Source organism: Leptonychotes weddellii, chromosome 6 (assembly GCF_054177405.1).
Source record: "Leptonychotes weddellii isolate Sample4059 chromosome 6, ASM5417740v2, whole genome shotgun sequence".
NCBI classification, from domain to species: Eukaryota; Metazoa; Chordata; class Mammalia; order Carnivora; family Phocidae; genus Leptonychotes; species Leptonychotes weddellii.
The window spans coordinates 69,393,804-69,409,246 of record NC_138374.1 but is presented as its reverse complement, the minus strand read 5'-3'; the positions used below and the strand labels follow the sequence as shown (position 1 = coordinate 69,409,246).

General features: G+C 36.5%; 2 protein-coding genes across 3 annotated transcripts in view; both read left to right on the top strand.

Annotated features, from left to right (window-relative positions):
• LOC102748366 (uncharacterized) overlaps positions 1–15,443 on the top strand; it is an 83,226-nt gene that overhangs the window by 5,018 nt on the left and 62,765 nt on the right. The window lies entirely within an intron of this gene.
• On the top strand, positions 7,435–13,601 carry LOC115942222 (uncharacterized). Its single transcript, XM_081824356.1, has one exon. The coding sequence runs from the start codon at positions 7,793–7,795 to the stop codon at positions 10,070–10,072; it is 2,280 nt and encodes a 759-aa protein (XP_081680482.1). The 5' UTR covers positions 7,435–7,792; the 3' UTR covers positions 10,073–13,601.

Here is a 15,443-nt window from a genome sequence, read left to right as displayed (position 1 = left end):
CTGAGCCGGGAGCCCGATGTGGGACTCGATCCCAGGACTCCGGGATCATGACCTGAGCCGAAGGCAGTCGCTTAACCAACTGAGCCACCCAGGCGCCCAAGAAGATATTCTTTAACAAAGAGCAAATCTTTTCTGAATAGACAGGAACTCTAGGATCTTTGTTCCTAGAAGCCTCTAAAGAATGAATATCAGGTAACCAAGGAATGACATAAAAAAAGGATGGTAAAAAGGCTGGTAGTGGGCTCTGAATTTAACTGAAGAACTAATTTTGTTTTTTAATTTTTTTTAAAGATTTACCTGAGAAAGAGAGAGTGAGCATGGTGGGGAGAGGGAGAGAGAAACAAGCAGACCCCGCACTGAGCATGGAGCCCGACGAAGGGCTTGATCTCACGACCAGAGCCGAAACCAAAAGTCAGACAGTCAACCGACTGTGCCACCCTGGCGCCCCCAAAGAACTAATTTTAAAGCAAATGTGGGAGCCACATGACAGAAGAGAGTGTACCAGTTGTAAATCTGGGCAACACGGAAAGGCTGTATATCTATATAGGTAAAAGGAAGCCAACAACAAATGGAGAGGAAAGAAGGAATACAAATAGAGTGAATTCTGTTATAACATGATGTGTGTATTCCTAAAAAACAAAAAAATCACTGCTCCATATAAAATAGTGTACTGAAAGTCACAGGGCTAATGGGAAAATATCCCCAAAAGCTTTGTCAGTGAAACAATGAGAGGCGTGTTGAAGTCTGCAGCTATAATTTTGTGGTTATTTCTCCTTTCGGTTCTGTTGGTTTTTGCTTTATCAATTTAAAGAACTATTAAGTGTATAAATATTAGGATCTTTATGTTCTCTTGATGAATTGACTCCTTTATGATGATGTCTCTATTTCTAGTAGAACTTTTTTGTTCTGAAGCCTACTTTGATATTAGTACAGCTAGTCCACAGATCCTAGCTAAACCATTTATTGGCTTAGACAAGTCACTTAACTTCTATGAGCCTGTTTCCTCATTGTAAATTTAGATAATAAGACCTTTGTCACAATATTTGTGAGCATCAGATGAGGCAAGATATAAATACAGAGTGCCTTGCTAAAAATAGGCATTCGGGATGTTTATACTTTTAACCAACATTTAACTGATGCCCTCCTAAAACCTTGGGGTAAGTCAATGAATAAGAAAGTCAAGCACTCTGCTTTTGTGGAGCTTAGATTCAGGAGGGAGATGTAGAGGTAAGGACCACAGAGGAAGAAAGGATGCAAATAAATTAATCTTATAATTTCAGGTCATGCTGAATGCTATGAAGGGTTTTAAAGACAAGAAAATGAGATGATGTGATGGGGGATAAGTGGACTGTTTCAGCCAAGTGGCCAAGGGAGCCTCTTCAAGATTATATTTGAAAAGAACCTAAATTATATGAAAAATCTTGACAGCAAAGATCTGTGAGAAGAGCATTCCTGAGAGAGGCAGGAATGCCCTGGGCAGGAACATACTAGACTCATTCAATCAATAGCAAGATGGCTAGTGTGTTTCTAGCATGGCAAGCACAGTGAGCGACGGCATGAAATAAAGTTGGACACATCAGCATAAGCTTGATCTTGAAGTTCTAGGCCATGCTGCAAAATTTGAATTTCGTTTAAAAAAATGGGGGTCCATTGCAGTTTTTAGTAGTGACAGAGACAATAATATAGCAAAAAAAAAAAAAATTTTTTTTTTTTTTTTAAATCTCTGCTCGTGATTCCTGGCACACAGTTCCTAAAACCCTTGGATTCTCTGGTGTGAAAAGAGTGTCTTTTGTATACTGAGGTAACTGGTGGCTGGGGGCTGCTAGATCACTTAAGTCCTGGGGGTGGCCACCAGCAGTGGCCAGTGATTTAATCAATCAAGCCTAGGTAGTGAAACCTCCATAAGAGCCTCTAAACAATAGAGTGAGGGGAGCTTTGAGTGGTGTGCCCGAGAGAGGGCATGGGAGTTCCACACACCACACACATCCCCAAACTTTGCCTATATATCTCTTCTATTTGGCTGTTCCAGAGTTGAATCCTTTATAATAAACTAGTAATATATAAGTAAATTGTTTTTCTGGGTTTTCTGAGCTGTTCTAGTGAATTATCAAATCTGAGGTGGGATGGCTAGTCATGGGAACCTACAGTTTATAGTCAGAAATCCTGGAGGCAAAAAAAGAAAAGCATAAATAGTCCCTTCAGCTTTTTTGTAATGTCTACATGGTACATCTTTTGCCATCTTTTTACTTTTAATCTATTTATATTTAGAGTGGATTTCCTATAGATAACATATGGTTGCATCTTTTTTAACTAATGTGGAAACCTCTTATTTTTTAATGGGAATACTGTAACCACTTAAGTGGTTGCCCTATGGAATACGATATCTTCAATTTATCAGTCTGATTTCAAACGACATCATACTATTTTATATGAGGCTGTGCAATGTTATAACAATACACTTATGTTTCTCCCTCCCTTTCTATGTGGTATTTTGCTTAAAACCCCACAAGGCAGCAGCTCTTTCTGCCTACAGGTCTTCATTTGTGCAGGATGTTTTCTCTAGTTACAGAAATCTGGATCGACGCTCTTTTCTGTCCATACTTGATTCACTTCACTGTCTTCTGGGTTACATACTTACTTCCTCCTCTGATTTTTAAATCTTTGTTCTGTATTTATATTCTGTTTTCTCTTATTGCCTTCAAGATTTTCTTTTCATCTTTGGTTTTCTCAATTCTGATGTTTGCAGGTTTACCTTTGATTTGTTTTGGAGGGGTTTCCTGGGTATTTTTCTTGTTGTTTTCTCAGTTTCCTGAATGTGTGGTTTGATGTAGTTCATCCTTTATTTTTTCTTGGGACTCCAGTTACTTATGTGTGGCTGTATTTGATACTGTTCCCTAGTTCTTGGGTCTTTCATGTCAGGAGAATTTCCTCAGTGTCTGTGCTCCATTTTCAGCTTTGGGCTGCCCATCCAAGCCTGTGTCACAGAGGGTTTATCTCTTTACTCATATTTCTCTTCCAGTAGTCGACTGAGCTCATGCTGTTCAATGAGAAATAAAGCCAACCACCAGCTAACAGTGATAGATAAAGATTTTATTCAGTAGCTGTTGGAATAGGAGGTGATAAGTTTCAGTAAAGCTGAACTCAACTCCAAATACTGCTAAGACAGCTGGGGACTTACAGAGTCGGGGGAATCACTGGATAGAAGATTACTAAGAGAAATATCAACTGTAGGGGGATTCTTTTTTTTTTTTTTAAAGATTTTATTTGAGAGAGAGAGAATGAGAGAGAGAGAGAAAGAGAGCATGAGAGGGGGGAGGGTCAGAGGGGAAGCAGACTCCCTGCCGAGCAGGGAGCCTGATGTGGGATTCGATCCCGGGACTCCAGGATCATGACCTGAGCCGGAGGCAGTCGCCCAACCAACTGAGCCACCCAGGCGCCTCTGTAGGGGGATTCTTGCTGAATGCAGACCAGGCACTAATACATCAGGGGCAGGGTATAAGGAACTTGATCAGATATCAAGGGTGAGGGGATTGTCACTAGACCGACTTAAAAGATTCTTGCTAAAACTGAGCCCAGCCCCAATAGACCTGGAAGACCTAGTCAAGGCCTAGTTGAGAATAGGGCTCAGAGGACACTAACCAGGGTTTAGTCAACAGGAGAGTTCGTGTCAGAGTGGATCATGAAATTTGGGTTGATAATGAAATAAATTATAGAAGCTGTACCTTTAATTATGTAATTTCATTGTAAAATTCTAATGGAAATACTACAGGAAAAGAGAAAATGAAACCCAAAAGAATGCTTGAGATTAGAGAAGGAGTGGTAAGTGGTAAGAGATGACAAAACATAGAGGTAAATCTGAACAATAGGTATATAAAGTGACATGATATTAATGTGTATAGCTAAAAAAACATGTACACAAAGCAATAACTGCATATAAATGAGGTGAGAGGTGATCAAATTGAGTTTGATGCTTCTGTTCTTCAGGAAAAGAGGTTTAAGATACTGAATTACTCCAGATTTTAGGTTAAATATTCATGGTATGATGTGATGGATAGCCACCTAAAGCTGAGAAACAGGTGTGTATAACTTCTAAAGTTGTAAAGAAGAAAAAATGGAAAAGATACGAAATTATTTCAAAAAGAAGGAAGAAAAGTACAATAGAATCAATAGTAAATTGTGACAAATATAAAGTACCAAGTGAAATGTGAGAGACGACTTGAATTTTTTTCAGTAATCATAAATGGAAACAGACTACATTTACCTGTTAAAGTACAAATTGTCAAATTGGATCTTCAAAATATAATAATACCTTGCTATAGCTAAGATAATAGGTTTTCATTTATTCTGCTAACTACATATTATATTTTTAGCATCTTTTACCCACTTGACATTCAGTGTTCTATACCTGCCCATATACAGAATATACAGGATATCCTGATCCCTTCAATGTGGCAAGAAGTAATATCACAATTAGCATTCACAAATCATAAATTTTCCCTGCTTCATTTGTTACCTTCTATGAGTCTTCTCTTGTAACTTAGTATCATTTTATTTTTCTGTTTTCCTTTCTTACTAGTGTTAGGTCACTATTGTTATATTTTTGTAAACTTTAAAAAATTCTTTTTATATTCTCACTTTGCACTGATACCACCCAAAGCACTTGGGCATTCTGTTTTACTCTTTGTTCTAATTCCTAAATGCAATTACACTTTGCCCCACAAAGCATCTAATTTATCATGTTAATATCTTGAGTTGTATTTTCCCCAATACGTAATATAGCAAATTTATGTTTTTCTCATTTAATGACCCTTAATATTTTTTTACCTTTTTTTAAAAGATTTATTTATTTATTAAGAGCAAACACACATGAGTGGGGTGGTGCAGCAGAAGAGGGAGAGAGAGAATCTCAAGCAGACTCTGTGCTAAGCATGGAGTCCTAAGCAGGGCTCAGTCTCACAACCCTGAGATCACAACCTGAGCTGAATCCCAGGAGTCGAACACTTAACCAACTGAGCCACTCAGGTGTTCCAGTGACCCTTAAATATGACTACATCTCATCTCTGTGGCACAGAACTGGTGCTAAACTCCCATTTAATCCTTATTCCTAGGATTACCCACAGATAATGCTTTCCTGCCATACAAGTCCACATTTCATTCCTAACATACTTGGGGATTCTTGTGAATTAATACATGATAAGTACATGGAACAGTGCTTGGCTCATGGTAATGGTTACTTTCCCTGTTAACTTTTCCTATTTTAATAGCGTTGTCATTGTTTTTAAGCACGTTTTTAAATTTAAGCTCAGCTTTCCACAGCTTTTGTAAAATGTTCCTTCCTTGCTTTGATTTACATTACCTAGTGTGGAATCTGATTCCTGATAGTGTATGGATGTTGAATGAAGAAGCTATTACTGGATTATAATTTCTTCAAAGAGAGCATATCTTATTTTGTCATATAACATATAATGGATATTGGATCATTACTTAATTCATTAACTGTGCCTCTTGATGAGTGCGAGAACCTTTATAGTCAGAAAATACTACAAGGAATTAATTTCTAAATGCACATGTTGGGTTATAAACCTGTAGATTCTTTTTTTTTTTTTTTAAAGATTTTATTTATTTATTTGACAGAGAGCACAAGCAGGGGTAGCAGTGGGTGGAGGGAGAGGGAGAAGCAGGCCTCCTGCCCAGCAGGAAGCCCAATGTGGGGCTCGATCCCAGGACCCTGGGATCATGACCTGAGCCAAAGGCAGACATTAACGACTCAGCCACCCAGGTGCCCCAAACCTGTAGATTCTTGTTCAAAATTACAGATTTGTAGAAAACTTGAACTTTGTTTTGAAAAAGCACACCACTTGTTAAAGACCATTACTTTCATGTCCACTCAGATGTATTCAGAGGAAATCAGATATAAATACTTCTGACACCATAGGTTGTAGTTGGGAAAAGAAAAAAGACTACTGAGTATTTCAAATTTCAGCAGTTAACAGGGTATGTTTATGTTTAAAGGGGGTATAATCCAACATTCTGATAGAATGAGATGTATAGAATGTGATAAATTTTAAATTTCAATGTAAGTAGGACTCGAAATGGTAGAGATGTTTGTGAAGACTTATTATGAGACAGTGTCATTTTCCTAAAGAGTGAAGTTCTGAGCAAATCCAAAATGGGAATGTAAACCAGCTGAGTGAAAAGCCTTGGTTGAACTTGAATGATTTTTGGCAAGTTAATAGTCTGGCATTCCTAGAAAGAAGACATTTATTATGGACTAGTGAAGTGATCACTTGAGTATCTAACATGTATGTGGTTGGGGACAAATTCCCCCCCACCCCCGAAATTATAACTGCAGTGTGTTTGCTCCTGATGGTGCTTGGAGACAATGGGCTTTGAATAGGTTTTGTTTTTGTTTTTTTTAAAGATTTTATTTACTTGACACAGAGATAGCGAGAGCAGGAACACAAGCAAGGGGAGTGGGAGAGGGAGAAGCAGGCTTCCCACCAAGCAGGGAGTCTGATGCGGGACTCGATCCCAGGACCTTGGGATTATGACCTGAGCTGAAGGCAGCCGCTTAATGACTGAGTCACCCAGGCGCCCTGAATAGGTTTTTAAATAGGGTCATCATTGTTACGTTGTATGTACTGAGCAAGAAGGTAACTTGAAGTATAGCTGAGAATTCTTAGGGTAAATAAATATATCATTGAATGTTTTAGGTCAGGTCTTCCATGGTTATAAATCAACCCACGAAATGTAGAAATCTGGGTGTAAAAGAAAAAAATTATTAATATAATGTCAGAGCAAGTTTACAGTGGGGAAAAATTAGCATCTGGTGGTAGCATATCTGACAAAATAAGTTTGACTATACCACAACTAAAACCACTGTTGGGTTTGGTCATCTTTCAGTCTTGTTCTCATCTTTTTGATTTTACTTTTCCTGGTAGACATTTGTATTTTTTATAAGTAACATGAGTAGAGGGAAAATTAGAAACCACATTACAGGACTCTATTCACAAGCACAAAGAAATCAGTGCTTTCAGAAATTTAATTTGATATTAACAGTATACTAAATTAACATATAACAAAACAGAAGTAATTTTAAAAGGAGAATGAAACTGTAAACTTGTAAAGTTTAGAGAGAATTTAGCTGCACTAATGTAAGTATGAGGAAAATTATGTAAAGTCTGATCCTTCAAAATATCAAATTGTTTCTCTATTTCTTTCTTTCTTTTTTTTTAAAGATTTTATTTATTTATTTGAGAGAGAGAGTGAGAGAGAGAGAGAGCACAAGAGGGGGGAGCGGGAGAGGGAGAAGCAGACTCCCCGCCGAGCAGGGAGCCTGATGCGGGACTCGATCCCGGGACTCCAGGATCACGACATGAGCCGAAGGCAGTCGCTTAACCAACTGAGCCACCCAGGCGCCCTAAATTGTTCCTCTATTTCTTTAGGGCACTCTTATCTACTAAGTTTCATGGCCTCTCTAGTTTTCTGCATTTCCCCTTCCTAGATGAGCCATTTTTTTTCCAAGTCTATTTTCTTCACCGTGCTTTTTATTTATTTCTAATGTATATATTAAGTCTTGAAATATGTCTTTGAAAATTGCCAAATGTAGATGTGTGTGTTCTAAGTTTCTATCCCCCTTTTCCACCCTGTCAGGTTTTATTTTTTTTAATCCAAAAGGATGGGGCAATATGACTATTTGGATCACTCTTATTTCACAAAACCAAGTCAGTGATGTAAAAGGGCATTTGTTTTAAGTGTAATTTCATCATAATTATGATATGATTCATGGCTTATGGTTTGTTTGTTTATCTCATTTCTAGAAGTCTGCAAAGTTGATAACCAACTAGAAAAGAATCAAGAAACCCAGGACAGACATTTCTGCCAGCCTCCATTTATCAACAACAAAACACTGACTATGCACAGAGGTAATGTATTAGGAAGCATTTTTAATTTCAGCACAGACACAGTTCCTTCCATAAAAATACCCTGTAGGTATGACTCATGTGGTATGAATTTGAAATGTATTTCAGAATTAATTATTAATAAGAAAAACTATTTAAGTAAGAAGCCTATTGATCTCAATACATATGGGAAATTGCTCCTTCATATTAACCATGAACAAACTCAAATGGGAGAGAAACCTTGTGAATTCATTCAAAATGGAAAATATCTCAGTCATAATGAAGATTTCATCCCATATCAGAGAATTAAAAATACAGAGCAATCCTTTATTCAAAACGATAAGGAATACAAGGAATGTGGGAAAGCTTTCCATGAGAAGGCAGTTGTCATCCCATATAACCAAGCTCACGTAGGACAGAGTCCTTGTGAACATAATGAATCTGATAAAACTTTCTGTAATGATTCAGCCCTCATGGTCCATAAGATGGCACAAAGAACAGAAAATCCTTATGAGTTTCATGAATATGCTAAAACTTTTGAGAAGTCATCTCTCTTGGAACACAGAGTTCATTTAGAGGTGAAAGGTTATGAGTATATTGAAAGAGTGGATAATTTCAATGGGAGATCAGACTTTCCTGACACAGGAGAGAGAATATTTGAATATAACAACTTGGGAGAACCTTTCCGGGAGAAGTCAGTTCTTAATGTAACTCAGAGAACATACATAGGAGACAAAGTCTGTGAATGTAATAAATGTGGAAAAGCATTCTGCAAAAAGTCAAAACTCACCAAACATCAGAAAATACATACAAGAGAGAAACTCTATGAATGTAAGGAATGTGGGAAGTGCTTCTCTCGGAAATCTCTCCTCACTTTACATCAGCGAATCCACACAGGAGAAAAACCATATGAATGTAAGGAGTGTGGGAAATGCTTCTCTAGAAGTTCACACCTCATAATTCATCAGAGAACTCACACAGGAGAGAAACCCTATGAATGTAAGGAATGTAGAAAAAGCTTCTACCATAAGTCCTATCTCACAGTACACCAGAGAATTCACACAGGGGAGAAGCCCTATGAATGTAATCAGTGTGGAAAAACCTTCATAAGCAACTCAGTCCTCACAATACATCAGAAAACACACACAGGTGAGAAACCCTATGAGTGTAATCAATGTGGAAAATTCTTCTCTAGAAACTCCTACCTTACAGTACATCTGAGAACTCACACAGGGGAGAAGCCCTATGAATGTGAGATATGCGGAAAAACCTTTTGTCACAAGTCAGATGTCACTAAACATGAGAAAACTCACATAGGGCGAAAACCCTATGGATGTAATCAGTGCGGGAAAACCTTTAGTCGCAACTCAGGTCTAAAAGTACATCAGAGAACTCACACAAAGGAGAAACCATATGAATGTAGTGAGTGTGGGAAATCCTTCTCTGAGAAATCAGTCCTCACAGTACATCAGAGGATCCACACAGGGGAAAAACCTTATAAGTGTAATGAATGTGGAAAAACCTTCTACAATAAATCAGACCTCACTAAACACCACAGAACTCACACAGGTGAGAAACCTTATGAATGTAAGGAATGTGGGAAATTCTTCTCTAGGAATTCATACCTTACAGTACACCAGCGAACTCATACAGGAGAGAAACCCTATGTGTGTAAAAAATGTGGGAAGACCTTTTGCCATAAGTCAGATTATACAATACATAAACGAACACACAGAGGGGAAAAATCATATCACTGTAATCAGTGTGGGAAAACCTTCACTTGCAGTTCAGTCCTCAGATCACATCAGAGAACTCACACAGGTGAGAAGCCCTATGAATGTAATGAGTGTGGGAAGTCATTTTCTGAGAAATCCATTCTCACCGTACATCAGAGAATACACACAGGGGAGAAACCTTACAAGTGTAACGAATGTGGAAAGTCTTTCTATCATAAGTCAGATCTCACTAAGCATCAGAGAACACACACAGGAGAGAAACCCTATAAATGTAATCATTGTGGGAAAACCTTCAGTTGTAACTCAGGCCTCAAAGTACATCAGAGAAGACACATAAGAGAGAAGCCCTATGAATGTATTGAGAGTGAGAAAACCTCCAAGAAATCAGTTATCACAGTACATCCAAGGTTACACACAGGGGAAGAAAATTTGTAAATATAGCAGTGAGAGAAACCTTTCTCTTGTGATTCATGCCTCAAAATACCACAGAAAATTCACAAAAGACATGACTCCTATGAATGTGCAGAATGGCAAATCTTTTACCATAAGTCATCTTCCAAAGTAAACGAGAATACTCATAGTGGAAAATACTCTGAATTTGGTGAATGTTTAAAAATCTCTTGTAAGTAAGACAACTAAAAGTGACTGTAGAAGAAACCCTGTTAATGCATGTAGGAAATATGGGGAATTATTTTTATTATGAAGTAGAGCTTATTAAAGAACTTACATAGGAGATAATCCTGTCAATCAAACAGATGAGTGAAAATGTTCTTCCAGAATTTGGCCATAAATAACAATCAGACCACACTTGGGAAAAAGTGTCAACATCTTGTATTTTTTTGAGACCTTCTTACACAAGTTGTACTCAATGTATGTCAGGGAAATAATAGGGAAGATACCCAAAGAATGCAGCAAATATGGTTGAGCCTTTATCAAGAAATGCCATTTTGTTCAGCAAGACAATTGATATTGGAGGAAGTCATAAAGATGTTTTGAATGTGCAGACTTTAACAAAATTCAGACTTTATTATATGTGAAGATTTTATTGAAGGAAGTATGTCTTTAGGAAATATGGACAGAAATTGTCCTTTAGATATATTATTCTTAAAGTTATGTTTTTCTCTAATCTCAAATTTTTTAATAGAAATAAAGCTGAAGATAGACATTTTTAAAAACATTAACTGGAATGCAAAGCTTTTTGAAAAGAACAAATAAACTGAATAATCTTCTCAGACTCTGATTTCACTTTGGGAGAAACACATGTCACCCCGTGGCCCTCCCTAGCATGAGCCATCATGGGTTTTTGATTAGTCTGTCCCCAAACTATGCTCTTACCTCTGCGAAGAATGCTTGATGGTCTGGTTCATCCTGGGGTCTACTCGAGGGGTTCTCCCCATGGACTAGACTCATACCAGAATGTACACTGCCAGCAGCCAGGGACAGTCTGGAGGACGTATCTGCTTCCTCTTCTTAGGTTCAGGAACCAGAAGAAACATTGAGTGTGTTAATGAAAGTAGACTACTGTAGGGCATATGACCTTCGTGTCCCAGCTGAAATTTCCAGGAAGCTCATCATAGCTCAACTTTCTTGAATTCAGGCCTATTGACCCAGTGATAGCCCACCTTTCCAGGGGGTGTGTCCAGTTATGAGGAATATCATAACCATTGCTGTGTCTGATGCAGGTTGGAAGTAATGTACGAGAATAGTTGAGGTATCTGCATACCATCCTCAAATCCATTCCATATCCTATAACTTCTACCAACTTCAGCACTTTTCTAAATTTCGTTAATATTGATCTCACATCTCATTACTTTTACAGTAATATTTTACATGTATTTCTCTGTGTGTGTCTAACATTGTTTTGTTTGTATATCAGTGGGAACACATGTTTTGCAACTTGCTTTTGTCTTCAGGTGCATGGTTTTGATATTTATACATATTGACATATTTAGCTTTAGTTGATGCATTTTAATAAAGCATGATATATGACTATAACAATATTGTCTATTTTCCTGTTCATGATTTTCAAAATTTAAGAGCTTTGTTATTAAAATAATAATGTTCCCAAATTTTTAAAAATCAACTCTGGGCAATAATTTAAATATGGTTAAATATACCAACTCAAGTTTTAATAAGAGTATACTCATACATATGACTCCTACAGTTTAGAGAGACAACACCCATTACCCAGAAGGGTTTCTCATTCCCCTTTCCCAGTCACTTCTGGGACTCGCCCCCCACCACGGCCCCTGGCAACCAATGATCTGCTTTCAGTAACTAGGTTAGACTGATTTTTTAAAATATCATATTTCACATAAATGGAGATATCCAAGATGTCCTCTTCCTTGTCTTTTATTCAGCATGATTTTGAGATGCATCCATGTTTTAGCATCTGTCAGTAACTCCTTTGTTTTTTATTAAGTCATATTTTATTGTATGCTTAATTACAGTGTATCCATTTTCTTTCCAGTTTTTGGTTGTTATGAACATAGCTGCAGTGAACTTCATGTGCATTTTAATGTAGGCATGTTTTTATTTCTCTCGGGTAAATACTTAGGAGCAAAGTTTTTCAGTTTGTAGGATTAGTATATGTAATGTCAGACTTCTCTGAAGTGGTTGTTCCATTTACATTTCTGTCACCAGTGTGTGAGAGTTGTAGTTATTTCACATTTTTGTCAATACTTGGTATTGTTACTTTTTAATACAGCCATTTTAATGTGCATAGTGGCATTTCCCTGTGCTTTTCATTTGCATTTCCTTGATAAATAATGATGTTACGCATCTTTCACTCACTTACTGGCCATTTGTGTATCTTATTTTGTGAAGCATCTGTTTAAATCGTTTGCCCACTTCGTAGGTTGTTTGTCTTATTTTTGAGTTATAAAGATTTTTTATTGATTGGATATTTTCCCCAATCTGTACCCCCTGTTTGTGGATTTGTGGAAGTTTTTCATTTTGATAAAGTCCAGCTTACCAGTTTTAATCTTTTTTAAGAAATCTTTGCAGACCCAATAGTATCAGAAATTTTTCCTCTTGTTTTCTAAATGCTTTAGCTCTGTGTTAGGTATATGATCTATTTGGAATACATTTTTGTGTATAGTGTTTTAAGGGTCAAAATTTATATTATTCCATTTGAACATTCCGTTTTTTCAGCACCATTTGTTGAAAAGACTGTCTTTTCTCCATTGAATTACCTTGGCACCTTTTAAGACATCCAATTGATTATTTGTCTTTGTGTGTGTCGGGGAGTGGTTTCTACCTTTGGGTCCTTTTTCCTGTCCCATTGATCTGTTTAGCTTCTCTACATTGTCTTTATTCCCATATCTTTGTTAATAAGTCTTTAAATGAAATTGTATCAATTCTTCAACTTTGTTCTCTTGTCCAGAACTGTTTAGGCCCTTGCAGGTCTTTTGCATTTCCACATACATTTTAGAATGAACTTGTCGGTTTCTAAAAAAAAAAAAAAAACAAACAAAGGCTGCTTTCATATTGCTTTTAGGATTTTATTGATTCTGTATGTCTGGGAAAAGTTGACATCTTAATACTGACTTTTCTGATCCATGAATGTGCTCTATCTCACCATTTAATTAGGTCTTTAATTTCTCTCAGCAGCGTTTTGTATTGCTTGAGTACAGACATTGTTTTGTTAGATTTATCCCTAAGTCTGTCTTGATTTGGATGCCATTATAAGTAGTATTGTTTATATAATTTCACTTTCAGTAGTTCTTTGTTAATCTATAGCAATACAGTTGATCCTTGTGTATTGACCTTGTTTCCTGTAACCTTGATAAACATCATTTTGGTAGCTTTTTGAGTCCATAAAATTTTCTAATTGTATATGATCATGTCTCCTGCACTTGGTTCTTTCTTTTCAATCTTTATGCTGTTTACATTTTTTTTCTTTCTTTCTTCTTTTTTTCTTTTTTTTTTTTTTTTTTTTGCCTTTACTGCATTCTCACTATAATGCTGAAGAGAACTGGTGACAAAAGACATCCTCTCCTTACTTGCAGTCTTAGGGGACAGCATTGAGTCGTTTACCATATGTTTCATGTCAGCTGAGAGTTTTATGAATAAATGTTGATTTTTGTCATTTGGCCTTTTAAGCACAAAAATCTAATAATCACATGATTCCTTTTTAAATTTTTCTGATATGATTAATTACATTTACATATTTTTAGATGTTTAAACAACCTTGTATTTCTGGAATAAAATCCACTTGGTTGTGGTCCATCATTTATATGTTGCTGAGTTTGATTTGCAGATTCTGCGTTAAAGACGGTTGTGTCATTATTCATAAAGAATGATGTCTGTATGATCTGTACTGATGACCCCTCCTTCGTTTTTACATTGATGAAATTTGTTTTCTCTTCATTGGTTTGGAGGAAATTTATCAGTTTCACTGATTATGTTTTTCAAAAGAATGAGCTTTTGGTTTCATTGATTTTCTCTATTTGTCCTTTTTTTATTTCATTGACTTATGTTCACTTCGCTACTATTTTTATGTTTGCATTCACTATGGGGTTAGTTCTTTTTTTAACTTCTTAAAATGAAAGCTGGGTTTTCACTGGTTTTGATACTATTTTCATTTTTTTTTTTTTAAAGATTTTATTTATTTATTTGACAGAGAGAGAAATAGCGAGAGCAGGAACACAAGCAGGGGGAATGGGAGAGGGAGAAGCAGGCTTCTTGCCGAGCAGGGAGCCTGATGTGGGACTCGATCCCAGGACCCTGGGATCATGACCTGAGCTGAAGGCAGACGCTTAACGACTGAGCCACCCAGGCGCCCGATACTATTTTCATTTTAATTATAAACTTTTAAAGTTCTGAATTTCACTCCAGCCTCTAGAAATTCTGGAAAGTTATGTGTTCATTTTCATTTAGTTAAAAATATTTTCTAATTTACGTTAAGGTGTCTCAACCCACCCCTGCCATGGGTTATTTAGAAAACTGTTGTGTGATTTCTAAATATTTGGGATTTTTTTTCAGATACTTTTCTATTCATTTCTAACTTGTTTGTGTTCAGAGAATATAATCTTTATGATTTTCCTTAAGTTTTTCTTGGTGAATGTTCCATGTGAACTTGAAAAGATTATGTATTCCGCTGTCACTGGGTGAGGTGTTCTAAAACGTCAGTTGGTTGATAATGTTTTGCAAATTATACGTATCTGTGCTTAATTTCCCTTTCAGTTGTTTTATCAATTCCTGAGACAGGTATGAAGTTTCTAGCTGTAATTGTGACTTTGTGTTTTTCTATTGTCGGTTTGTCATACAACTTGAAGCTCTTCTTTCTCATTCTGTAATTTTCCTGTTCATTCCTGGCAAAATTCCTTGTCCTGAAATCTGCTTTTTTTTTGATATTAATATAACCACTTCAGCTTATGATTAGTGTTTGCATGCTGTATCTAATTCCATCTTTCTTTAGTCTATATTTGTCATTTAATTTAAAGTGAATTTTTTCTATAGGATAGAGTTGACTCTTGCTTTCTTATCCTGTCTGATAATCGCTGCCTTCTGTCTTAATGCTTTTATTTGGAGTAAGTTCTTAGGTGAACATCTACCATCTTGCTATTTTTTTAAATTGAAATTTTTATGAGAGGAATGTAGATTCACATGCAGTTTTAAGAAACAATACATACAAGTCCAGGGAACACTTTACCCAGTTTTCACTAATGGTAACATTTTGCAAAACTATTGTATAAATATCCCATCCAGGATATTGACGTTGATCACAGGCCTTAGGAACATTTCTCCAGTTTTTCTTCTTTTCATTTGTTTGCATGTATATATTTAGTACAGTACAACTTTG

Excerpts from the sequence above, each read along its gene's own strand:
- LOC115942222 (XM_081824356.1), top strand. The coding sequence starts at position 7,793 with ATGGTTTGTTTGTTTATCTCATTTCTAGAAGTCTGCAAAGTTGATAAC.